Here is a 26,877-nt window from a genome sequence, read left to right as displayed (position 1 = left end):
ATAGCTGACAGCCAACTGGGACAAAGAATGACGTTCGTATGGTCTGTGCTCGTGTAACGCTTGTTGAGGTAGCGCTCAAGTAGTGTCGTAAAGGTGCCCATTGGTGTTAGTGGTTAAGTTGAGATGATCTTTTAGAACGGTACCCACCCTTTAAAACTTGGCGAGTTAGGATGTGCTGTGTGCAGCAGCCTAGGATGGGGTTTAGTGTTACTGGTTTGTATTGATTGTGATAGGCTGTCCAATGTCCATTACTAATGCTTTTTGGTGCTAACCAAGGCGATAGCGATGCCGTTGTCCAACAATAATAGATGTGGATGTGATGTGGAAGTGTGAACTGTGAGAGCTTATGTGCTATTTTTGTATGGACCGTTTGAGTCAGTTCAAGAGCCAGATTTATCCAGAGGCGAAGTGATTTTGATATCGCAGCTGCTTTTGTTTATGCAGCAGCTGCTTCCTGTGCTAGCTAGTGCAATGGTATTGAGCTTTTATCGGTAACATTTTCAGGCGTCGTTGAATCGTCAGCGGCGCAGCCAATATGTGTTATAACATGTCCTGTGCCGTTCTCAGGGTACATATTTGTATATTCACAGTTCTGCATGATTCACATGCATTGAAAATTAATCGGTTTGTGACTGAACCGTGCCTTATAGAATTATAAATATTCAGTCTATTTAGAGTAGACTACAGACTAAGCTTGTGTTACATACACTCGTGTGTTACACACGAAGGTCGGTTTTGTTAGAACGACGGCACTTGTGAGACTGTTGCATTATGGGACGTAATATCACCCCATCCAGCCGTGCCAATACAGCGTTGGTCTAGTTAAATACTTAATACCTTGGTGCCAGCGCAGTGATTCGTGTCACAATAATTGTTTGAATTTGTACCTTTGTGAGATGATCATTTTAGTGCAGCCGTCGATATACTGATTGCTAGAAAACAGTACTCCAATCGAAAGGTGATGACAGATTCTGAAGGCCTATGAAATGTATATGGGTCGTTTTGGAAGCCTATCAGCTCTGAGTGGCTGACGTCCTCGCTTGTGGTGCAATAGATCGATGAATGAATTATTTGTTATTTACCAGTCAGTTTTCTTCTGCATGTTGATTAGTCAGCCTTCGTCACATCGGGTTTGTCGTTCTCACAGCCCCTAGATCTTCAAACACGAATAGATGCGACACGTATTTATTGAATATACACATTTCAGCTACAGCGGACCTCTGAATTGGTCCGATGGATAGCGCTGGCGATTACAAATATCACAATAGCATAACTTTCACACTCAGCTGCTGTTGTCGATAACAATCACACCCGCTCGAGCAGTCATACATTACACACCATTGTACTCGCACACTCGCGCACATACACGCACTCGCGTGAGGTGGTTTGGCCCCTGGTTGATGCACATAATCATCAGGTGATAATTGATACCATTACACTAAAATGACGGTTCACTATCAACCATGATAAAATTCCTTTAAATGTCAACACATCGCGTCACTGGGAAACACTTATCCAACGGACACAGTTCCTTCATATGGCAGCCCTCCTGGCCGCCGGCAAGATAGCACACTGCTGCACAGGCCGGCCTCGTACGGCCAGCGGCGCTGAGCGGCCCCGCGCTCAGCTGTTCGGCCCGCTCCACGAGCTCACACACTGGCCTGTGGCGGGCGCCGACCGGCGCGACGGTGCCGCCACCTACAGCTGCAGATCCGACAGCGCTGCCACCTACAGGCAGCTCGCTTCAGAGGCGAGCGACCCAAAGTAGCCGCCGGGCACATTCTCTCGCGGCCACTCACACAAACGATTGGGCGATGACGTATGTACAGATGCTTCTTCGTCGGCACCGGCGCCTCACCGGAGCACGACGTTGCTGCTGTACAGCTCCGGGTGGTCGGAGCGCGGCCCCTTCTTGAACGGGTTCCACGAGTGCCGTTTGGCCGAGCCCTTGCTGTTCTGGCTGGCCAGGCTGCTGGCTGGACTGGGTTTTCGGCTGGAGACACCGGAGCTGACGCCAGAGCTGGACAGCGAGCCCCAGGTCTTGTCGGAGAGCGGCGGCAGCGCCGGTGGCCGCGGCGGCTCCGGGGTCTGTCAAACAGAGAGGTAGGGATGGTCAGGGAGGCAGATATGAGCGTACATTTGGGACGCAAAGCAAGACTCTCTTATGAGAAAAGACAACAGGACAAAACACAAGCACATCAGTAACTCTCAAAGCTACTTGTGAAGCGTAACTTCTGCATGGGAATCCACCACACAAGAAAAAAACGCGCAAGACAATGCAAATAAGACCAAACACCCCACAAACGTCAAGTTCGCCATAACTCCCGCGTGACTCCCGCCAACAACCCCTTTCCGTCACTCTTCCCGCCCCTGCACCTCTGCCCACTCACCGGCTCCGTCTTATCCATGGGTGTGATGATGTGCAGCGTAAACTGGGAGCCGGCCCGCCGAATGTGAGCCACCACATCCGTGTGGCTGGCCCACTTCAGATCCTCGTCGTCAATGCCGGCGATGTAGTCGCCCTCCTTCAGACCGACTCGCTGTGGGAGGGATAGGGGAGTGAGTGGGAGAACATGGCGAGATGGTGTAAGGCGAAGGTATGAGGGGGATGACGGTGAGGAGAGGCTACGACAGAGACTCGTAGCGAAATGGTTATTCGCTGCGTTATATCGCTAGTGTTGCAACTCCACCGTGAGTTAACGGCTGAAGTAACCCACACACATTTCTTGATGACTTTTAAGCAAAATACCGTCAGTGATTTTTTGTTTATCTTGGTGTTCAATTCATCATTAGACCTACTAGCACTAGGCATCTTTTCCTACCGGCCGTCATGACTACTGACTATCTATATCCTGCGGGTCCCCGCCACTCTCCACCCCCGTACCCACCTCGGCCAGGCCGGCCGGCTCCACTCCCACCACCACAACGGGCGCCTCCATCTTGACGCTGAAGCCGAGCCCCTCGCCGGCTCTCCTCTCGATGTGCACAGCACGGGGCGCGGACCAGTGGTGGTGTGCCGAGAACACCTCGACCGGGCCGAGGCTGCGGAACAGGTCCGCTACCTGGTACCGACTGAAGTCCGGGGCCTGCAGCGACAGCTGGTACTTGGAGGAGCCTGTCAAATGAAGACGGAGGGAGGGCGTTAGGTACTACGAGAGCTGCCAAAAGTCGTGAAAGTTACTGCTTCCAGTGAATGTTGCCATGGAAATATACAAAATAGGCCGTTACAGTTCGGATTCTACCCCTTCATCGCCCACAGATGCGCTAGGGACATGTCCCAGACTCCCAAACAACAAAAACCAGTATGAAAGTTTCCTACGTAAGCAACAGAAGACATCTGCTACAAATAATGGAATGGGCTAAAAAGATTGGCCAGCAAATAGTCCAGTATCCGCTGTCCCCTATTATAAGAGCCCCGTTTACTACCACCCGGCGGCGCCACCTACCTGTGATGACGGGCGGATCAACGGGCTCGTCAAAGTCGTCCTCCCGCTGCAGCAGGGTGTACTGTTCGGTACTGAGGTCCAGCCCCAGGCGCAGCACGTGGTGCAGCATCTCCCTCTTCTTCAGCTCCCGGGCCATCCGGTACAGACGCATTGCCTCCTCGTGCAACACGATCGCCTCGTGCAGGTGACACTTGGCTGGAGAAGTGGAGGGAGGGTATTCAGTTATGGAGCGAGGTCGCGATAAGGCTGGAATGACGAGTTCAAACGCTTTGTTGGTACAATTTGGTGTCCGATCGGGCATAGGCCTAATGCAAAACCACCGTTCAGCTATTGGGCATCGGTTCCCCGAAGACCTATTATACCGCTCATCGTGCATAAAAACAACTAGGCGCCATGCCGTTACAAGTCCATGTCGCTAAAAAACGCGTGCAATCCTATCATGCGCAATTTCAATTTATTACGATATTCAGTGTCCCTCCGAATCAACCATTAACGGGATTAATGGTTGACAACCACGTAGACACTCCGGTCACTCACCGAGGTACTCCTTCTGGGCCGTGTTCTTGGGCACCTTGTGCTCGACGCTGAGCAGCTGTCCCTCCCGGTCCCGCTGGGAGAGCTGCAGGGTGTCGGCCACCCGGCGGGTCAGCGGCCCCTCGTGCTCCAGAAGGCCTGTGAGGGGACAGAGGAGTTAGCTGGTGGCAGAGTTAGAGCAGCTCCTTATGTGGAGGACGGATGGGAATGATACGTGACGTTATCTGGCAGACAGCAACTTAGTATCTTACTTCTAATTATGTTGTGTTCGTTATACTACTACTTATGTTACTAATATGTATTTATATACAAATTAGTTGATCAGGAATGGCTGCACAGTCTCACACTGATAGCTCTAATCAGGAGCACGAGCACAACGACAAGTTAAAAACAATTTGCTCCCCAACAACCAGTAATCCACCCTGCAAGAGGCTGAACCGTGCCTAACACGGCTATTGTTCTGCCGAGATAATTGATAATTATTTCCCCATTCTTGTCGGCACGTTACGGGAAAATGGACCGATTGGCCTTTGCCCCGCCCGCTGAGCTCCGGCATACACAGGCACGGCACGCGACAACTGCACCTGGTCTTGTTATCTCAGACCAAGGTCGCTGTGACAGGGTAAAGGCCGTGTAAACAATAGTGGACTGCAAGAAATGTGTAGCAATAGCCACGGAACAGCTACCCGTATACACACGAACCAAGATTTCTTTACTACTCCACACGAACGACACATGCCGATGTGTAAAGGAAAACTGGTACGGGCTGAGGAATTCCTTCACCCGCCGGGTACTGACCGACTCCGAAGTGGTGGTGCGATAGGGCGGTGTAGTAGACCTCCTTGATGTGGATCAGCTGCTGCCAGGAGAGCGGCAGCGACTCCTGAACAGACGGTGCTGCCATCTGCTCCCGCAGGCGGTGGTAGGTCTCCGAAACCTGGCGAGAACAGCGAAACATTACGCCTGCGTGTTTACGAACGGCAGGCCAGGGAAGAAGGCATGATGCGCGTGCAACTTCGCCGATTGACAATCCAAATGATTCTATCTCATGTGAAGTACGGCTATCGTGAAAAGTCCACAAGTGGTAAATGCGTTGGCAACTAAAAGTAAACATTATCAAGTCACCGCATACACGCTCTGTGCTTCCATATTCTCTCAGTGTTCCCAACAGCACACGCCACACTCTGACTCTCCAGACATCTTACCTGGGCCGCCTCCTGGCCAATGTCGAGCTGAGCGCTCAGGTCTAGCTTCTCCTGAGGGAGCAGCAGCTTCTCCAGCAGGCACTCCTTGGCCTGTGCCAGCAACAAGTTCGACAACACGTCCAGTACATCGGCGTCCAGATCCCGGCTCGGAGCGTTCGAGAAGTTCTCCAGGATGTACCTGTGTTTGTAGGGGAATGAGGGTTAGTAAGCTGTCTGTCACGAACGGTAGGGTGGGGTGTCGCTCGCGGTGGAGTGGGCCGAGTGAAGTCAGTGATACGGTCGGCGGTGGAACTTGGAACGGCCGGGGTGGGCCGAGTACGCCGTGAATTTGGTGATACTGTCGGTGTTGGAACAGCCCGCGTGACGCGAGTGTCACGCCGGTCTGATGAGATGCCGGGTGATAGGGCGACACCCCGCGTGACGGCCAAGGCTACACAAGGCTGCAACCGCCCGGCGGAGGTGCAGTCTTGTAACACCTGGGCTGCACTCAGGTGTCTGGTGTGTGTAATGGCTCTCAGGCAAGACAAGAAATAGATAATTATCAAGGACATATTAAACGCTTCAACAAATACACCTCAACAAAAACATGAACTCATATTGTATAACATGCGGGTGTGTAGAAACGTTAGTCATTACCCAACCAGTTGGTCAACACTGTTCGCCAAATGCATTATCAATGCGCTAATCTCCGTCTCTGACTTCAAACCACTGTTATCGCCATCCCATCACGCCCAGCCCAGCCGTTCCCTAGTCCTCACCTATAGATTCCTGCTGCCCTCAGGTAGCTGTCCACAGCGCTGTCCAGACCCTCCTGGGTTCCTCGCTCCTGGCGAGCTGCCAACTGACTGTACAGAGCCGCCATGTTGAACAGCACGGAGGCCTTCTCGAAGGCGACTGTACGCTGACAGCTGGGGAGGCCCGTCAGTGAGTCGTACCTGTGGATAACAGAAGTGTCGGGTCAGAGATGGGTTGGAGTACCTAAATGACAGCGGCGGGGATATAGAGAAAGTCAGAGGTGTGAGATGGGCTAGGGGACAGGCAGCATCGAAAGCCTACAGGGGATAAGGGTCGCCAGAGAAGGGGTCGGGGGGCGTTGGGGACGGAGAGCGGAAGGAAGGAGAAATAGGACAAGGCTGACACTATTGGGAAGCATATTTGTTATGCATAGGGATAACTGTAGTTAACCAGCGATTCAGCGAAGCTTATGCGGGGAATTATGAGTTATTGTTGGCTTATGAATTTGTTGGATGTCAAAATAAACCGAGTTGTGGTTAACAGTCTTATCGGAAGCCAGGGGAAGGGATTTTCGATGCTGATGTCAGGGAGGATGACGCCAACATTTCTCATCAATAGGCACATAAGAGGATTGGGTCGTTGCATGGGCTACGTTCAATTAAAGGCTTATGGGTTTAAAGGCTAGACAAGCACGAACCCATGGGAGGTCATATTAAGTCCATGGGCCGAATAAGCATACCTATAGCCACGAGTCACAACCATACCATGCTATCATAGATCTTATAATAAAAGTAGGTACCTACCTATCTATCTTTAATGCCATTGAAATGCTAATCGTAATCATACATATATGTTTAATGATAGTCTATCAGTCCTTTGAAGCAGAATTCCAAGAAAGCACTTTGTTAAACTAGCTTGGCGAAAATGGGCCATCCAAAAACTTGGTTGCGTGCATTTGGAGTACCTTTCGCTCGGGCTCTGGCCTCCCACATATCGACATTTATAGACGAGCATCATATGGTCATTGGTCACGGTCCTCACTTTCCCACTAAATTCCTGGTTGATTCGCTCACCGAGCCGTCACTAGTTTCGGGTTACAGCCCACGCCCATCGAGTGCCCAGCGTAGGCACCCCTCCCCCTCCCCCATTAGCCCGCCCCTGTCCGGCGCCCAAGGCCACCCAGGTAACTGCAGAGGTCCGGGAGGCCCTGCTGCACCGTCCGCCGCTCGACCGGGGGTCTGTCGGTCCACATAGGCCACTCTCTCCCTTGCCTGCCGCCCGTACCTCCCCAACGAAACCAACAACACGGCTTTACAGAACTCGCTGGCTACAGACTCGCGCCGAGGAATGCAAATCCCCGTCACGGCTGATCGCCGGAGCTATGGGCCGTAAACATTGTGCCGAGCCGCTCGGGCGACTCCCCGATTGGAGATCGGGGTTCACCGCATGGGTACTGAATCGCTGGGACTGGATCCGGGATCAGACGGATCACGGGGATCACGTCTCGGCGGCCGAAGTGATTCACCGCGCAGGTACGCTCTTAGCGGCGAGTGTGCAACTGCAGAGAAGCGAGATTTCGTGGGTGCAATCCGATTGAGATACCTGCAGAGATTCAGGCAGAGTGCAGCTAGAAAACTTGCAGGAATTGGACAAAAGGAGGATTTAGTAGAATATCTCCGCATTAATTAACCACCCCGGTCTCTGCAGATATCTGATCGCCAGATAAGGACAATTATACGGTACTCTGCGTGTTGTATTACACGCAATCTCTGTGCGTGCGAGGAGGAATATCCATCCACCTGCGTTATCGAGTGTCCTGATCGTGTTCCGTCCGGGAGAGGTGCCTACGCAGCACAGCTGTGTACTGGGAGCCCGCCGCGCCGGTCAGCGGCCCGACTGGAAGTGAAATCGGGTCAGCCGCGGCAGCTCCGACCGATCCGAGCCCCGAGCCGCCGAGAACGACGGCGTCGCCAGACACCTCAGACCTGTTCGTGTCTGCTGGAGCCGGCTACAGTCTGACTCGGCCGGGTCATCAGTCAACGTGGACCCGTCCAAGACCCGTCACCCGTCAACATTGGTTAGCTGCCTCATCAGAGGGGTGTGGTGATCAGTGATGCGTGTCGGACTACCCGACAACAAAACGGGGTGTGTTCTGAGCGAACTCAGACGGGTCGTCCGTCAACAGGGGACGGATCGCTCGTCAACGTTACACATGTCGATACACCATCACCAGAAGCATCGTCGGCTTCGGGTATCTACCACCAATGCGATGGCTCCCGCTACTAATAACCTATTCCCAATGTCAACCGAACATGTCCTCTGTTGCAGCGAGCTCTTCGTGCACAGCTCCTGTAAAACCACCAAACAAGATACCAAAACGGGCTGATTTTGTTGCTTTTCGTCGAAACCTTCCCCGCTGGAGGCGGCTGGCGGAGGCGGCTGGCGGAGGCCCGGGCCGGGGCGGCGATCGTGGGCTGCAGCCGCTGAGGGCTGCGGGTACATCGGCTCGTCCTCCGGCACGCGATGTGGCCATAACGACACCCAGCGCCACTAACGACCGCCGGCCGGTGGGGAGACCGTAGCAGCAGCAGCGGGCAGCAGGTGGTGAGGGGCACGGACGGGGCAGCTGCCGACACAGACCGGGCCGCCACCCGGCCTGCAACGTGGCGGCGAAACGCTCAAACATGTCCGCAAAAAACATCCATATCGGGAGCGTCGAACGGTGGGCGCAAAAACGAGATCCATGAGGTCACGATTCGAGTGGGGACTGTGTGGGAAGCACAGAAAAACGGCCAGTCTGCGGCTTTCCCTGAGAGTATTTTACACCTTCATATTTGCCATACGATGTGGATCCGGATCTCGGCAATATTGTATGCACGTTCTATCGAAGTACTTTTCACCGCTCACTATTGTGCATAGTGGAGGAAGTGGAGTCCATTAACCACTAGCCACTTAGCTCTGATCAGATAACACACGGACATGACTGAGACAGACCTTGGCAGCTGCAAGCTTAGTAAGAACCACAGTTGAAGCTTGCAAATTGCAGTCCCCTGTTAGAATTGCAACTGGCCAAATATCAGTCCATGAATCTCACTGAACAAGTGAGGGTGACACAGCGTGCGGTGGAAGGTAGCATGGCAACGAACTGGTCATGGAAATGTGACCGAATCACGTCGCTCGGTGGTGAGACGTGAGCGTTGTGACCATGGAGAGACATCGGGTCACCGTGGGCAACAAGGAAAGGTCCATGGGTCACTGGTCGGTCACAGAAGGTCACTGGCCTCAGACCGACGATGTTCTTTAATTTATACTGGGTGTCCCAAAAGTAAGGTCATTATTTAAAACTTAAATATCTCGAGAAGTAAGAGTCCGAATCACTTCCAATTTTAACACGTGCAAGGTACATCCATAAAATTATTTTCTTGCATGCTTAAACCATTTTTGATCATAACTACACCGAGCAGTAGGCATAAAACTGAGAAGGTCGAAATTCAACTCTTAGAGAGGGTCCGTCATTAAAACAAAGGGTAAATACCGCCCAGTTTTCGGCCCTAAGCAGACCCTATCAGCTCGCCCTATCTCTGAACTCATGCATAGTTTCGCCTCAACCGGTAAAATGTCAGAAAAAAGGTATAATGTACGCACAGGGCATGTATACTTAGGCACCTGTGCTTCGAGGTCCTGAGGACGACAGCAGGAATCGGGTGAAAATAAATCAAGAGAGGTGGCCGAGAGTCCTCCCAGTGGTTCTTCCGCTCGTCGCAACGCAGCTGTACCGACACCATCAACCAGCAGTGGTTTCAGCAGGATGGAGACTATGCTTGCACCGTCCTGAAGATTATGCATTGTCTCCGAGAGTGGATGTGAGATCGCGTAATTTTCAGTCAGGGCAACGCCATTGAATGGCCTCCGCGGTCACCTGACGTTACACCTTCATATTTTTATTCTCTGGGTACACAACGGAAAGGTTGTCTTTTAGGACAACCCAACGAGCCGGGAAGAACTAAAGGATGATCCCTCCGAGCAAACATAAGCGGCATCTCACCAGAGAATCGCTCCAGAATAGTGGAGGAAGTAAAACGCAGTCTATTCGTGCACGCGGCTCGAAATGGTAGCCATGTAGAAAAGCAGCAAATGTGGGGCTACGAGCCAATGTATTGACTCATATGTATATCAGAATAAAATTTTATAAAATGCTCTTTCATATGATGTCCTATTTATTTCTATCCATCGCGTATTTTTAGCGGTGTGGCCAAAACAAATGATGACCTTTCTTTTGGGACACCCTGTATATGCTTAAAGGGTTCGATGGACTTCAATTGGATACAGAGTATTTCGTCCTGCGACATTAACCGGTATCACTGACGAGAGCGAGAGGAAGGCCAGAGACTGCAATTAGGCACATGTGAGAAACACCACCCCGTTCCTAGACAGTCCTGGCGGGTGACAGAACCGTCCACCGCCCCCCCCCCCCTGCCCACCTCCCAGCGTCACCGCCCACCGCCCGGCGAACGGTGACGAGTGACAGGGCACCTACCAGCGGCATCCCACCGCCACTCAGACCAGTCACCCAGCATGAAAAGTGAAACCGGTCCAACACTTTCCAGTATCACAGTCTGGTGACGAACACCCCTCCTCTAATCACTGGGTGTCTCTTCCTGATCGGATTGGTCTGAGACCGCGACATTTTTGAGTCGCTGGGGCCGCGATAGTGTCCAGTCGCCGACGGTCTTCATGGCATTCCGAGAAACCGTACTTCCTTTTGCTGCCGCTTGCCGCTCGACCTCTACAAGCCGCCCCTCGCTGCCGGCCGTTGCTGCTCGAATACAGTGCAGGTGCAGCAAGGGCAGCCGATCGGATCTGACAGGGGTGGCCGGTGGGGACGGTCTGCCGGCACGAGTCTCCCGGCGGCAGACAGCAGCTGCTCCGGTCCCACTCACGGTCACACGGTTCACGGCCGTTGGGTGTTCGAGTCACGAACGGAACCCTCCGGCGCCCTGCAGCTGTCGTATATACGGCGGCCGGAAGTGTGTAGAAACAGGTAAGGGTTAAAGCGGAGGGGACGCCGCATTGCAAAGTAGCATGGCGGTGGGAGAGGATAGAGCGGTGGGGAGGCGCGGGAAGAGCCTACACACAGCGAGAGTCACGGGTCAAAGGCCAGACAGAGGATGCGATGAAAGCCAAGCCGAGCGGTCACGGTTGTGCGTTGCTCGGTAGTGGAGTAAAAACTCGTGGCTGCGGTGGGTTGTCGAAACCCCACACCACGAGAAAACCCGCCCCTGTCCGCCCTTCGCGGGGTCGACGTCCGCGTGTGGGAGGGGTGGTGCAGCGCGGTGCGGCGTTCGTTAGACCAGGAGTGCCGCTCAACAGCTAATTACAGCCTGGAGTGCACGCCAAGGCCATGCTCGCAGACGCCCGGCGCAGGGCGGAGCGAGGCATGACGCCGACTCCGCGGCTATAACATTCGCCACTCGAACTGAGAATGTGGAGGGTCTGCCAGGACAGGCGAGGCCGCGGCATGGAGATGCCACGACGCCGACAGGCGCAGTCGAATAGAGAGGCCATGGTAAGGGTGACGTGAAGAGGCTATTGGGCGATAGGCATGGTATAGGGGCGGTGAAACAGGGTGTGTTCCCATGCCACCAGTGTCAGGTATGTCGACTGTCGAACACTTCTAAATCATATTCAGCCCTTCGAGACCCGGATTCCGGTATGTCGGTATGCAAGGCCATGCCAGTACGTGACTAGGTGGAATGTGGGCATTCATGACGCTTCATGTTGAACGTAAGCATGTTTCAATTAGTCGTGACCGGACCATTCACAGCATCCATGCCTGCTTCTAGCGAGTGGCAAACACAGCCTTTAGCTATTGAGAGGGTAGATGCATCCTGCAGATCTTATTCACGCCGTCCGAAAAGTGCAGCTTGCACCGTGTACTCACCATTCGAAGTGGATGCCGAGGCTGCGATCCGGTGGAAAGAAGCGTCTCTCGATGAAGTAGAGCTGGTTGTAATACTCAAACAGCAGAGCTAGGCCGTTCTGGTTCCTCTGAGGGGTGCGCATCGCCTGCGGGCAGAATAGATTTGATGTCACACAGAGTCAATGAATATGGGGTTAATGAGCACATAAAGTGGTGTGGCTAAGATAATAACAGAGGTAAGCAAAACAAAAACCATGTTACATGGGAAAGGACTCTTGTTGTCGATGGAAATGATCGGTGTAAAACCGTATAATTAGTAGTGTTCCCGAGGTAATTGTGTACCTTTTGAAACAATTGTTTTTGTCATGACCTTTTATCGTGCAGCTAGACTTGAACACAGCATTAGAAGCGGTCTATGGTGAGGCTATAAAGTGATAATAAACATCATAATGCACCTTACACGTTGACACGTAATAGTGACGCATGAACACTTTGAAAACCAGCATGCAAGGGCGCGACGAAACGCTGCGCTAGATCGAAATGTCTTAGCAAGAGGCTAAACACTCAGACATGGTAAAACTTTTTTTTCAATTCAAATAGAAACTAACTTTGGTACCCGTATTGTTAGCAAATCACCAACACAATTAAATAGACCAAGCGCCAAACTCTTCCTTTACGGCATACGCGTTGGCATGAATAATCATTTGCCCGAGGCCGCGTCAGATCATTAACACCAATATCTCAGCTGCGTCAAATCGTTAACACCAATATCATCAGGCAGCCTCCGTAACTATTGAGGCAATTCGTGCCGTAATGGCTAGCCCGAAGCACGTTCCTCTAAGATGGAAGACTGTCAATCACAAATCAGAAATCCCGATAGATGGAATCGATTATCGAAACCATTACGTCTCAGCATGGAGCAATGCGAGGACCTTCCGTGTAAGATATGATCACAGATAGCGTGAAATCGTGGGCCACTATTTCCTCATCGTAGCTAATTGTCCTTGAAGGTCTTATTTACGAGCAGCACTAGGAAATAGCGGACAAACAGAGCATCTAGAGTCGTGGGAAGGGCTGGCTTTCCCGCCGGCCGGCCGACTATTGCAGAGCCTCCCGTCACGAGTAACACGGCGTGACATGGTGTGACAGGTCTGACCGGCACATCTCGACTCGGGATCGTGCCGCACGTCCCGTCATATCTCACGAGCTGCGTGACTCTCCAGGGAGACTCTAGCCGGCCCGCGGAGGCTCGTTTTGACTCGAGTCGTCCTTCGTCCGCCGAATGTCTCAGAACTGGACTCGGTGCCAGTGACCGATCTTTTGGAAAACGGCCCAGCCGGCCACGAGGTTATCGGCCGCATTTACATACAGGTCACCGAACGGCCAACAACAGGACCCAACATGGGACCCGAGACAGATTGGTCAACATCGACCTAGCCAGAAGCCGGCTCGCGAAAGCCGTCAAACAAGCCAGCAAACACTAGCGAGTGCGTGCGACCCCGTGGACGTAATTTCGTCGACAATTACTTCCTAGCCGTCGGCCTGGAGGTTGATTTGTATAACGGTGACAGCAGCGGCGGTCCGGAGCCTCGTCTGTAGAGGCGGGGCAGTACAGAGGGAACGCTAGACGCCGAGCGGCGGAAGGGCCTATACTTCCGCTCGGTCCGCAGCCTATGTCCAGCGGTTAGGGGGGTGAGTCATGCCTTTGTGGGACGGTGCGGTATGGGGGAAGAACTCACCGTCCGCCGGTCCCAGTGAGAGTCGGGAGGACTGTGTCACGTCATGCCAGTCGTCACGTCACGTCACAACAGTGTCACGTTACCGAACGTCCCGTCACGACACGGGTCGGAACGGTACCGGAACGCAGCAGGTCCAGTCGGAGAGACACTCCGTTCGGCTATCCTCATGGTAAAACTCCGGAGTTCGTGCCGAAAGTCCCCCAGTGTCGCTGCAACGTCGTGAGGCTTTCCCTCCCGCATGCGACGACGAGCGTGTTTTACATGAGGGAAAATCTCGAACGCTGTGTGCCTAGTTACACTTAAAATAACTTCGGCAAGCTATTACTTTGCTTTATGCCGATAAGCCATGGTTAGTTTTACAGGAATGTTTGGCAATGAGTTCTTCCCACACGCACGAACGTGATTCCTGAGTTATCGAAATAGAGCCTTCGGTAGCCACTTACCTGTCGAATGTCGGTGAAATCCTGAATGGAGCCGATATATTTCTCAGCATCTTCACTGTAGTGCTCGAGAATGAAGTCCTGAAACGTATCGAAAGCTCATTGTGTAACTGTCACCACGGTTGCGACATAACATGAGCAGAATTTCTCCCCAACAAAAACTCCACTCAGTCAACAAACACGCTATCAAGCCCATTGAATCACACATGGGAAAGAACCCGCCCCCGGAAGTTGCCTTTCTTTCCAACACGGTGGAAATGGGCGCTTTGGACGAGCGGCGTCGTGCTCCATTCACTCCTAATGAGATCCGATCTGTCTCAGTCACGTGACCTAAGGCGATCCATGGATCTCGCAGTCCGGGGAGGTCCGTGATGGATCGATCGATAATGACCGTGCCCAGCCAGGATCGCTCACGTGCGTTCCTCATATAGCACTAGGTCCAGTTGGTGCAGTATAATAACCTGAGCTGTGACCAGGAGCGGCTCGGGCCCGCGAATTCGGACAGAAAACCGAGGAAATGTATCAGCATTGATAAAAGATACAAGGGCAGTGACAGGATAGGATGGAAGCATCTGCAATCTGCATGCTTTATCAGTCTCAGTCCTCACGAACTTCAGCTGTGTTATGACAGTATACTAGGCATCATTCAAGCCTGTACGAAATTTGAACACAAATTATAAACAAATTAAGTGTTTCATCTATACAACACTTTTGGAAGAAATCATACAATTTGTACGTTGACATACCGAAATAACACCAAATCAACACTTAGTATAAAACACCAGAGGTTCATTTATCACTCGAAAAAAGATCCCACGGCTTAACGCATTCCCGAAAAAGCCCATGCTGTCACTTAAGCAGATTGTACACGGATGCCTGTCATGACAAGCCGACATTTCTGAGAAGACCACAGCGGGGAGCGGCCTTTCCGAGAACGCCTGGTCGCCAATAAAAAGCGGCTCAAGGCGATCAACATATTGATGAGGCTTATACCATGAGGTGGCGGTAAGCCTTGGACGTGAAATCATGGATGAGGGGTTACAATAGGTGTTAGAAGGTGTATCGATTCGTACCTTGAAAGCGTCTCCGAAGTCGATGTATTTCGTCTCCTTCAGTCCAAACGGAATCATAGGAATGTACGGTGTTCCACTGAAAAAAAAGAAAACAAAAGCACATCAGACGGGCTGTAAAATGAATAAAAAACAACACATCTGTTTATAGAAAAAGAAGTCTTAGATTAATTCATATCAGCCGTCAACAAAACATTCGGTAACATTATGGTTGAAGCACCGAACGTGATTTCACCCGAAATAAATGAAACGACTCCACTATATAATGCGTAAAAGGAAAAGCAGATTATCACCTAGTCGTGCCTATCATCATAATCTCGTAAATAATGTGCTGCTTGAGCGTGAGATGAGATACCAACCGTAAATCAAGCCAACAAAATTCATCAATTATGGAAGATTTACGTTTATTGGACATGCGATGTGCTTCCAAATCGGGTTCGTGCCTTACATGATAGTAAACCGAACGATAAGTACTGTGACTGGTCCGTGCATCAAAAGACCCGCACTTTCAGAAGTAATTCATGCTTTTTCGTGAAGACGGCGCTAATACCAATCTACAAATCTACTATGAGCAGCTAACAACAAACGGCACTTGGGCACGTTAGTAAACAATAGCTTTAGCAAACGATGTAAGATGAATCAACAGGCTAAAAAAGGGTTTTAAATGCCCTGGCAGTTCCGGATCAAGTGAGACTGCGCCATTCCGAGACAATGAAAGAGGCGACCAAGGGCCCCGTTACAGCGAGATTTCATCGATTCTTGGAAGGAATTAGCATATGACGTGCATTCAGACCATGCAAAAAAAAAAGATTAAAAAGGCACATGCGTACCATCAACTCATAGTACCATCAACTCATGAGTTGTACCATCAACTCATAGTACAACTCATGTACATAACAACTCCCTCAGATCTCTCTTCCCGTTTAGCAAGAAGGGTCGATCTACTACAGCGTCTCCGCCAATCCACTACGGCCTAATTCCAGCAGCTCCGTTCCAGAGCGAGCCGTGACTCATGGCTTACCTGTTGTCCTGGCCTTGGTAGATCTCGACGGAGCTGTTCAGATCTGACAGCTCTTCTCGAAGGTACTGCAGGTTGGAGGTGACAAAACTCAGCTCCAGAGCCACCGCCTGGCGAACCTTCTTATTCTCCGCGGCTCTGGATCACACAGAGAGGGCGAGGTAGATCAGTGTGGCTGATAAATTAGTTCAAACACAAAGCCAGTTGGGAGATAATTCAAAGAAAATGTTGCTTTTACATGATGCGTGATCTGGACACATTTAAGGACATGTCGGTGCAATCTAATCGACGCCTTTCTGCTTGAAAATATGTCTTACAATATCCATGCTGTTCTATCTCATCTTTAGATACCAATCTTTTAGGTAATCGTGGTCGTCGACTCAAATGGAGCCAAGTCATTGACATGACTGAGAGCACGAGTTGCTCGAGAGACAGAGCTGATCCAGTATCCCCAGAAAGCAATGTAACCTCTCCTTCCATCTCAGCTGAGAACAACGGACATTGCACTATTTCTCTTGAAATTAACAACACTATCAATTTCATCTAACTTATGTCGAGTACCGATGCCGCCCATCTAAAGAAATCGATGGCGAGTATCGATGCCATTCAGTGTTAGAGAAGCCAAGAGCGGTTCGCGTACCTGAGCAGGTTTTCGGCTCCCTGGCGCAGCAGCAGGTGTTTGTTGATGTCCTGGTTCAGCTTGGACCGCTTGTGCTGGAGCTTGCCCCGGCACGTGGCGGCGCGGGGGTCAGAGCCCTGCAACAGAAAAAAGGTACACGGTCAGGGACGGAAACACACACCAGAGTCGGAGAAAATTGAACGCAATGATGGGATGGTGAGTAATACGGGCCGGCGATATGGAGGATAAATGTGGAAGCATACATACATTAACTACAGCGAGGAGTAGAAACAAAATAGGAATCTGAGAGAAAGAGTGAAAGAAAAGGCGATTACGGGAATAACTCTAATCAGTTCCCCAATCGCATCATGTAATCGGATTACACATACGAAACCGAAGGACAGGATTCGTTATATCAATTTTACACTACAACAGCTAGCGAACTGCTGGAAAAAACTGCTCTTTAGGCTCGGTTCATCGTACGATACAAATCACACTTTCACCGGGCTCCGATTCGAGCGCGGAGCACGCCACGACGGGGACCCGGGAGCCCCAAACGCTGACAACATTTAATCAGCACCATTAATCCGACACCCAATAACATGAACAGCACCTGCGTAATTGGTGAAGTAACGACACACGGAAGTGATTTTTCGCCCCGCTACCGGTCGCGCCGACAGTCAATCGAAGCAATTATAGCCGAGAAAGGCGCACTGCCGAGCGCCCGGCTTCCCGGCGCGTTTCACGATGCACGCGGCGAGGCTGCCGTTACGGCTCTGTGCCCCACCGCCGCGGCACCCGTGACCCATGACCCAGGGCCTGTGTTTCGTGGGATTACTGCATTACGCCAGAGCGCTACCTCTCGTCGCGCGGCGTCCACGACCGTTTCTGTGTCAGCGGGGTTAACTGGCGGTCTGAGACCCACTCAGCTGTTGCAAAACGTGACTGCGTGATTGTGACTCCTCGCGCTGGCACAGCGGAGTGTTAGAGCTCCTGTCAAACGGATTTTTCAGCGTGACCGACCTTAATTTGGAAGTGTCACATACCTATCAGGGAATGGTCACAAATGGATTCGGACATGGGCGGATGAGCGGTGTCTGTGGTGATACGATCTTGGCTCCGTGGCGAGACGTCTCCGCGGTCCTGAGACCCACCCAGGGCCTGACCGGTCCGAGAGACATTCTTTATCATAGCTATAACGGTAAAATCGCTGATGGCTGTGGCCTGAGCACGCGAGATTTGGAAGGCGACTGCAGTGACCGGCGAGCGATGCCAGTTCATCTTTATCACAATGGAGTTGCAACGAAGCATATATAGTCCGGGCGACTGAATTGTCTCAGTAGCATCATATATAGCAAGGGGCAAAAACAAAAAGGTAGCGACCACAAGCGCCGAACAACACGCATTTCTCATCCCGATGCACGTGGAGGTCAACTTCCCATCCCCACCGTCTATCTTCTGGCGCACCACAAATCTTACACACCGCACTGCAACGCACAGCGGTGTCCGACATTCCACATTCATTATTCCATTGTTGGCGGCTGCACCGGAGAGCGATTTTCTGCCCGGGTGGTGTGAGGAGGCCGTCTGCTGCTCCGGAGAGCTCTGGTGCAATCTACGCGCCAGAGGTCGTCGAACAATGGTGCAGAGACCGAGACGGAATCTAGGCCGCGGCTCGGTCGCCGGCGCTCGTCTGTCGAGAGAGAAACCACCGCCCGGAGCGGACATCCGGAGCGGTGGGCTCGAGCCCAGCTGGGGAGCGCCGCGCCGCTCTGCGGTTTACGACTGAACATCGGTCGGCTGTTCAGGTGGAACATTTCAGCTGAGTTACTGCTCACCATTTAGCACCGATACGGAACATCAGACTGTGGAGAAACCATTGGTCGAACACGCTTCAGAGGAACGTCCGAGTCGGTCGATCCCAGGGGTTGAGAATTCTATAACAGAACACGTACAATAAAACTAGCCTGATGCGAATCGGCCGGCATTAGTCACCAAACAGACAACAGCTGGGAACACCGAGCGAACCATGTTTGTCGGTGCGCCTTGTGACCGACGGACGTCGCCGAGCAGTCGTTAGAACATCGACCAAACAGGTGCGTCGGACGGGGTCGGGTACCGACGACGCTCGGTGCCAGGCAGGGGTGACGGCAGACGGTGTAGAGCGACTGGAGACGGTGGCTAGCGGAAGGGACTCCCACTGCAGCCCGGGGCCTGTCAGACGTTCCAGGGAAGACACACGGCCGACCAACAACAGACGGTGGCTGTACGTTCCAGCCGCAACGCTGGGAAGGTATGTTGCAACGGTTCGCACTACAAGCAATTTGTTCACGTCGTTGTTTTGCAAACGCGGTTCTAAATGCTTTGTCTGACCACTACCTGCCACGAAGCGCCGGCGTATTGCAAGTATCAGATGCTGGATGTCGGATATTAGGATACCGGTTCCAGCTACCATTTCAGTGAAGCCATACAAAATGAAATATTGTTTGGTGGTTATATTTGCTTCGAAAATCGAAAAAGTTCATCGTGAAAAAAGGTTGGATACACTACCCTGATAATAGTTCGATATCGCGCCCTTGGTCCGCGCTCAAAAGGTGCGGTAACACTGCCGTCATTCCATATTGAATAGCACGATGTCAAGATAAAGCTTGAAGGACATTTATAACATTAGCACGTGAAACGTAAGTTTCCTTTTTAAATTACAAAAATGGCGAATGTCGGCGATTTTGAGCGAAGGGACCGACGACAGCACATGCTATTTGTGCAGCCTTTGATGTTCTAACATCAATAAGAAAATTGTCGACTTCAATCACGACTCAATTTGCCAATTTGCTTAGTTATTATTATAGCTATAATCTTGTTTCAGAATGCTGCAATTTACCGAAAAAGATCCAACCAAGATGCGATTTGGCAGAAGCCAGCTCTGCGGATTTAAGAACGGCTACAACTTCGTAGGTCACGGAGGACCACTGGGATGCGCCGACTCCGCACCGGGCCTGGAAGGGATGCTCGACGAGCTATCTCATCATGACCCAATTCTAACATACGGGGATCCTAAATCCAAGCGGGGACCCAAGGCCAGATTTGTGCCGTCTTACGTCGCATACGACAAGAAGGTACTCAAGTTTCTGGCTTACTTCAAACAAAACACGCCTAACTCACAAGAGGAGAAGTATCGCGTACGTTTCGTTCATATTTTATACTTCTTGGAAGACGACACCATTTGCATAATGGAGCCAGCTGTGGACAACGCCGGCATTCCACAGGGCAAACTCCTACGAAGGCATCGCGTCCCCAAGAACGATGCCGGGGAGTACTACCACTGGAAGGACTTTGACGTGCAGGACGACGTCTGCTTCTACGGCATTTACTACCACATCTACGACTGTGATCCGTTCACCCGTCAGCTGTACGAGAGCGAGGGGATCGATCTGCGTGAGGCTGAGCCCTCCACGCCTGACGACCCGTACATCCACGACCGCAAGATGCGTCTGAGACCGCACTCTTACGTCACGCCGTCGCAGTGGGACAAGCTGCGACAGTTCCTGCACATGGATCGCCAGGTGCTGCGCTTCTTCGTGGTGCGTGACGACCGCGACGAGCTGTACGGGGAGCTTCGCAAGTACGTCTTGTTATACTACTTAGCCGATGATACAATCGAGATCCTGGAGGTGCACACGAAGAATGACGGCCGCGACCCGTTCCCGTGCTTCCTCCGGCGGCAGAGGGTGCCCAAGAAGCTGGAGCACTCGCTGACGTTCCCCTCAATCAGCCTCGAGGTGTCACCCAAAGAGGTGAAGGTCTGGTTCCTGGACACCGACCTCAAGATCGGCGAGACGGTCTGCATCTACAACAGCCGCTTCCTCATCTACGACTGCGACGAGTTCACCAGGAACTACTACCGTGAGCAGTACCAGATGACGGACTTCACGCCGATCGATGTCACCCGACGTGCCCAGGGACTCGAGAAGAGGGTCGCCAAGCCGCCGCCCATCACAGAGCCACTCGTGCTAAAGACGCCAGCGAAAGACTACATGAAGTACCTGGAGAACGATGGAATCATCCTCCGCTTCGAAGCCGTGCTGGAGTCACAGAAGCCGTACCACCGCGAGAGGAGGTTCATCATTTCCTACTATCCCTCCGACGACACCATCTCCATCTACGAGCGCGTGCTGCGCAACTCTGGCGTCATCGGAGGCAAGTTCCTGCACCGGCGACGCGTTGACAAGCCAGAGAGCACCAAGGAGCACCCAGTCTACTTCACACTCCGAGACTTCTGCATCGGGGCTACGCTCCAGATCTACAATCACCGCTTCCAGATCGTCAACGCCGACCAATTCGTGTTAAAGTTCCTCGAGGCGAACCCGGTGGGCCTGGAGGGTACCATCGCCAGCCTGAGACAATTCTTCCAGGCAAACCCGACGGCTCAGCCCGTGTGCACCACTGAGGAGGGAGCCGCCAGCGACGAGCGAGACGAGCGTGAGGGCCGTGCCAGGTCTGCCTCGCCGGGACCGGGCCTAGAGGTGGTGCAGGTCTCGCAAATGCCGGACATGAACCAGCCTGGCTACCGATCACCCGTGGACCAGTATCTAGAGCAGAAGCAGCGGGCTCAGGCGGAGAAGGAGCAGCAGCGGGCGAGAGCTGAGGGCATGGCCGAGACGTGTGCCGACATGAAGCGCAAGACGCTGGATCCCAGGAAGGTGACCTTCTGTGAGGATGCTGTACAGAGGTGTGACTGAGTGCTGCAGCCCTGGGTGCGGCTGGTCAAAACAGCGAGGCGGCTTAGCAGTTAGCGATAGACAAGAATGTGCCGTTGTGTTCACTGGAACGATAAGCGCTTAAAGCGGCACATGCTAGGAACGTTGCATGTGATGCCGCGAGTGCCCATCGCGAGCACGGTGATAATCGCGACAAACATTGTCAAGCCCCATCTTACACGTCAAGTCCCCTGTTCTTATAAATCATTAGCTTCAGCAGTCACGAGCACCGCAGTAATCTGTCCGTTTTAGTGTCCCGTCTACCCCAGCAGTGCTCGTCGGCACTCTGTACCGACCCAAAAAAGCTGCATGCCATCGACCCAATACAGCTGCAAATCAGCCGCTTGTGCACGCTGCATAATCTCGTGTCTCGAATCCATCCAGCTGGAGAGAGTGGGCCACGCCGGCGGCCGGTGGCTCTTCTGGCATTCCTAGCGGCGCCGCCGGCCGCCGGACCGGACCGGCTGCCCTGTCCGGCCGCGGCCCGTGGTCCGCGTCCGCCACCGGCCGGCACGCTGACCCACCGATGACTTTTCACCGCCCCCGCGTCCGGCGCCGTGCCAGGCGAGCACGTCTCCGACCTGCGGATCCGACACGGCGAGCAGCCAAAAACAGACGCCACTCGACCGCAGTGGCGACCGCCAGCGCCGTCACCGTCACCGCCGAGCGCCGAGCCTCCGCCGAGCCGCCGAGGTAACCCCGAATCGCGCTACAGGCCGCGGCGAATCGCGCACCGTGCGCCGTTATCCACCGCCGCACAGGGCTCTTTGCATGCAGAACGCAGCTGACGCTCTGCTCTGCGGTCGACCGCTGCGCCGGTCAGTGTCTGCGCTACCACACGGGCCACCGCTGCAGACGGTGGCGATGGCGCAGCCGGTGAGCGACCCCGCTATGTGGTCGGCTGACCCGGCGCCGTGGTCACGCGACCCCTCGGTCATGAGCGTCTACAGAGGTCGTGGCTTTACTGCGCTCGATGGTGGCCCGGCGCTAGTCCGGTATGTTCAATAGGTATGTCCGGTGACTGGTAAGGGAACCAGGCAGTTATCTTTCAGACAGGCGTGGGTACCAGACGGTCACAGGCAGCACAGAGACAGACATTCTCACAACCACGTCACAGACTAATCCAGTAGCGATGTCTTTCTCTCTGTGTGCAACAGCCTTCGAGTAAACACGGTGCACGTATAGAGGGAAGGAGTAGAGTAAAAATTGAGTGCATTGAAACTGAGCGAGGTCTTTGTCCTCTCCCGTTGCAGATTTTAGTAACACCATGTTCATCTGCAAAGTGCAATCGGTATTTATTAAGCAGGTATCCCAGGCACACAGTTTGCACGACCCAGGTTGGTATCCCATGACCAGTTCTTTATCGTGTTCTAGGAAACGCGTGCCATGTAACAGCCTCGCAGCAGCCGGTCTACTGACTCGTAGAAAATAAGCCGGTAAATGCATCATGAGTTGCAGTGGCCACTGCAACCTGGGCGGCCGGTTCTGTTTCCGCGTACAGCCAGATATCGTAGACCGGTGGTCGGATTTTCTCTGGAGATGTCAGTGGGTCATGCACGGTGTAAATGGAACACTTGGCTACCGTTGTAAACCGGACTCGCCGAAACTAGTTTTGGTGTGGTTTCTGAGCTAGGAAACCATTCTAGTAATTATTTTTCAGCTCCTGTTCATAAGAATATAACAGTGAAATGCATGTAATGTAGTGGGTCAGAAGCTGCAAGCTCAAAGGAATTCCTCGTGCGGACATACCAGCACGAATGTGATTACGAGTACGCATTTCCCAATATCTTGACCGGAACACACGTCATTTCTGCCAAACCATTGCCATACGTCACGCTCTAGTAGAATTCCGTGTCCCGCGTCTTACACCAGCCTCTCATACCCCGAACAGGTAAATTCCAGGGCAGGGACAGATCTCACTTCCCATGGGATCGGACCACGCTGGTCCGCGCACCTGCGACCGATACCCAGTCGGCGGCGGTCCGCAGACTTTCCAAACATCGTCATCAGACGCCATCGTTTATAGTCAGCCGTCATCGATTTTCGGGCCGCCTCCATGGCGCTGCCGCCGTCAAAACCAGCGGAGCGAGGGCGTGATAAACCGCTGGTGGCCGGCGGTTCGCACGGCACACACGCCGGAGCCAAGGCCGCGCTGGCCGATACTGCAGCTGCCGCCGTGGCGGGGACAGACTGGGACGGGCGGGAATGGGTGTCCGGGCGGCATGGAATAGAATGCACGATACGAGCAGGACTATAGTGGACGAGAGCGGAAGGGGAAGGACTGAGATGTGACGGAGAAGGACGGAGACGGAAGGACAAGGGTGGGAAGAGATGAGACGGTAATGAGCATTGAGGATAGATTGATGGAAATGTGGCGAGACGGAGACGATAGGAAAGAATGGCGACTGACGAGCAAAAACGGACAGGAACAAACAGAAGCACAAGTATGCAAAGCGGAAAAATGCCGTGTTTCTTACCAATCTAGGAAATAAACGTAACACTGAGCTCAATGAATCCATTTTACACCGACGTCCTCTCGTTCTCATGAACCTCTTCACGCTGACGCGTAGCCGAGTCCCGGGTGTCGGCCGCGAAACTGGAGCAGCCAGAGCTGGGCGCAGCCGAACAGAGCCGAACGCTGCCGAACGGTGACGGCAGGTGGGCCAACACCGGACAGCGACCGGCCCAAATCGGCGCTCCTGCCGCTCCGCTCACGCTTCAGAAGTGGACCTCCTCGGATATAGTAGGGAGCGGTGCCGAGGTGTGGTCAGTGGTGACAGGGGATGTCGCTTGAGAATCAATGCTACGTAGAGAGTGAGCACTAACCTAGTCAGCACAGGAGTGGCAAGCTAGAGTGAAACACATCCCAGTCGCGAGGCAAACTTATCTAAGGGACATAAGCGATCAGAGCGAATATTCACGTGCCTCCTCAGTGTGAAGACAACGGTCCAGAGCTTCCAGCTGCGACAGACAAGTGGTTCCTAAATTTGTGCAAATATTCGACGAGGTCATGTTTTTTAATGTCGCCGATGGGCGCATATTTTCGCGCAACTGTTCTTCGGGTGGCGAGTACCGTTGGAGCGTGTAGCGGTTGGCGGGGTATGAGGGATTGAATGATAGGCGAGATGAGCGATGATTGTTTCAGAGAAAACGTTTAGGTAAAATTAAAGCCATCATTTGCTCTCATGAGCATCGTTTGTATGTTCAAAGCTTTCCTGCGGGACAATAATGACCCGGAATGAAGATTTTAATAGTTTCGATAATTTATGACAAAACAAACACGTAAAGCTGACACATGGCTTTTCGGCGATGCGCAGCACCTCTATTTATTTTACCACGCAATGATGTATTCGCTACTCAGTCATTTTGTGGATAAGCAGCTGCTGCCTGAATCGTGCTCTGCCCACATGGCCCCCATACTTATAAAGCACTTCATTTTGTCCCTGGCGTTGGCACATCTTCATTTCGCAAGTCGCCCACGGATACCGCAAATAAGCTGGCTCAGTTCAGCTCGCCCATTTTAGCTCATAACGACCGCGTTACAGATTTTGTGAGACGTCACGGTCCATTAGTGAATGCAGCGATCAGAGCTAGCCAAAGCGCTACAGTCTATTAGCTGATGTCGCCGGGCGCACCAATTCGTCTTCCTGGGACACATTGTGAAAGGCGCGTGGTCGCTGGTAGTGGCGGCCGGCGGGTCAGGTCAGGTCATGAGGTCACGCGGTGATTGGCTGTTCGGACCGGCGCGGACTCTGCCTCTATGGTCCGTACTGAGCACATCTCGACTGAAGTCACACCGGTCTGACCTGGGTGCCGAACACTGCAAGCAGAATCGGTGGGGTCGTCGTTTCCCCATGAGATGACTGTAACTCGGGAGTCTGGTTGTTGACGGGATTGATGACTCATAGGTGCAAATAGAAATTCGAAATCACTCGTTAAGTGATTAAGATAGGATTAACTGATGTGCTCATTGTGTGATTGAGGTGACTTGTGGCTACAAAATGGGATAATTAATTCTCATTTTGAATAACGTGAAAATCTGTGCGCCTCCCGTAATGGATTGCAACACGGAAGGCATGCATTTACTCTCGACACCTTTGATGGACTCCAGATAAGCGACGGCTTTCTCAGCCACCTGGCACCTGCAGCATGCAATACAAATAGCCGAAGGAAGAAAGCGTTCACAAATCACAATTATCCAACTGAAAGACCCATTCGTCAGTTTCTCGGGCGCCGGGAGAAAATTCACGAAGCTGCATTTTCGCCACGAAGAACACTCCCGTGCAGCTTTCATTGTAATAGTTCTCTAAACACGTTTGATGACCGCTGGTTAGCAATGTCCGGCAGTGACATTACGCCATCCTGAGGTATAGATCGGACGTGACTCCCATCTCCTATCTCAGTACGGCGAGGCAGACTGCTAAGCTCAATCCGGTCCAATCGCCACTCAACTCCGCAGAAATGTCACAGAGCTCGCGTGATGACGTCATACGGGTGATGTCACACAGGTGATGTCATACCACACTGCATCCGGCATCAACGGAGATTATTGGTCGCGGTTCAGGGAGAGGCAGGCCATCAGCAGTGATTCACTGTGTGACGTTTGCGCGACGTTTCCGTATCCAGTGATAGAAGATTGTCGCCCACACTTATCAATCAGAAAGTAGCTATCATCCGGTTTTTAAACCACTATCAACGGCAGTGAGCTGATAAGATAGTCAAACAGTGCATGCCATCGACTGGCTTGTGCAATATGCATCATCAGTTTAAATCCCACTTCCTGATACATTCATCGACCTATCGCTCTCACTCATTACCACTTCCCGCATACATCCGGAAGCTTCGAACTTCACTATCGGCCGTCTCGGAAGCGACGTTCGCGGTTGTCTAGCGAACGCACACCCACACACCGCATCACAGCCAGCCGGCGGACGCTGAGTGACAGGACTCCACCCCTCCGTTCGATAGACAGGATGCTGTCGGAAGTGACGCGCTCCGCAGCGGTCCCGGGTACCTACCGCCCCTGACCCCGGGGTTACCGGAACAGACGGCCGCCCGCCGGCCGACCGGGCCAGGAAGGAAAACCAGAGACCGGTGTCGGTGGGAGGATGCGTGGTTGTGTACCGTAGTTGCACTGGTTTCCCGTACATCAGCGGACTGTGGGATTAACACACATAACTTAGCTGGTAGTCGTAAGCTACGTCTTTGAACTAGGATCGAAGGGTATGATTTCCTTCAATTCGTACCGTCGTTGCGCACACCGTATGCAAAGATGCTACCTCTCTAGCTCCGTCCATGCACTGGCGGTTCCTTTGTGGTCTGCGTCGTGTCTACGGAGCACCGCGGGGAGCCAGCAGATGCCTCCCTCCCTCTGTACCCCTCCCCCTCTACCAC

The 26,877-nt window shown here is 52.7% G+C and overlaps 2 protein-coding genes across 3 annotated transcripts in view; one reads left to right on the top strand and one right to left on the bottom strand.

Moving 5' to 3' along the window:
- Positions 1 to 1,169: 1,169 nt before the first annotated feature.
- Positions 1,170 to 26,877, bottom strand: part of LOC122387407 (rhophilin-2-like) — a 74,722-nt gene continuing 49,014 nt past the window's right edge. For both annotated transcript variants that reach the window (XM_043377573.1, XM_043377574.1), the window contains exons 2-14: positions 16,748 to 16,863; positions 16,111 to 16,245; positions 15,093 to 15,168; positions 14,023 to 14,100; positions 11,862 to 11,986; positions 5,944 to 6,120; positions 5,186 to 5,363; positions 4,779 to 4,917; positions 3,984 to 4,118; positions 3,447 to 3,641; positions 2,889 to 3,115; positions 2,391 to 2,540; positions 1,170 to 2,088 (exon numbers count right to left, since the gene is read on the bottom strand). In XM_043377573.1, coding sequence (XP_043233508.1) covers positions 1,855 to 2,088; positions 2,391 to 2,540; positions 2,889 to 3,115; positions 3,447 to 3,641; positions 3,984 to 4,118; positions 4,779 to 4,917; positions 5,186 to 5,363; positions 5,944 to 6,120; positions 11,862 to 11,986; positions 14,023 to 14,100; positions 15,093 to 15,168; positions 16,111 to 16,245; positions 16,748 to 16,863 — 1,965 coding nt within the window. In that variant the 3' untranslated portion in view covers positions 1,170 to 1,854. The remainder of the gene's footprint in view (positions 2,089 to 2,390; positions 2,541 to 2,888; positions 3,116 to 3,446; positions 3,642 to 3,983; positions 4,119 to 4,778; positions 4,918 to 5,185; positions 5,364 to 5,943; positions 6,121 to 11,861; positions 11,987 to 14,022; positions 14,101 to 15,092; positions 15,169 to 16,110; positions 16,246 to 16,747; positions 16,864 to 26,877) is intronic.
- Positions 19,449 to 21,825, top strand: LOC122387408 (EF-hand domain-containing protein 1-like). The gene has a single exon (XM_043377575.1). It carries the CDS (start codon positions 19,594 to 19,596, stop codon positions 21,463 to 21,465), a length of 1,872 nt encoding a protein of 623 aa, XP_043233510.1. The 5' UTR covers positions 19,449 to 19,593; the 3' UTR covers positions 21,466 to 21,825.

The sequence above is a fragment of the Amphibalanus amphitrite genome, unplaced genomic scaffold (genome assembly GCF_019059575.1).
Source record: "Amphibalanus amphitrite isolate SeventyFive unplaced genomic scaffold, NRLGWU_Aamphi_draft 000286F_arrow, whole genome shotgun sequence".
Lineage (NCBI taxonomy): Eukaryota > Metazoa > Arthropoda > Thecostraca > Balanomorpha > Balanidae > Amphibalanus > Amphibalanus amphitrite.
Note: the sequence above shows the minus strand (reverse complement) of the source record. Positions and strands in the feature narration are given on the sequence as shown.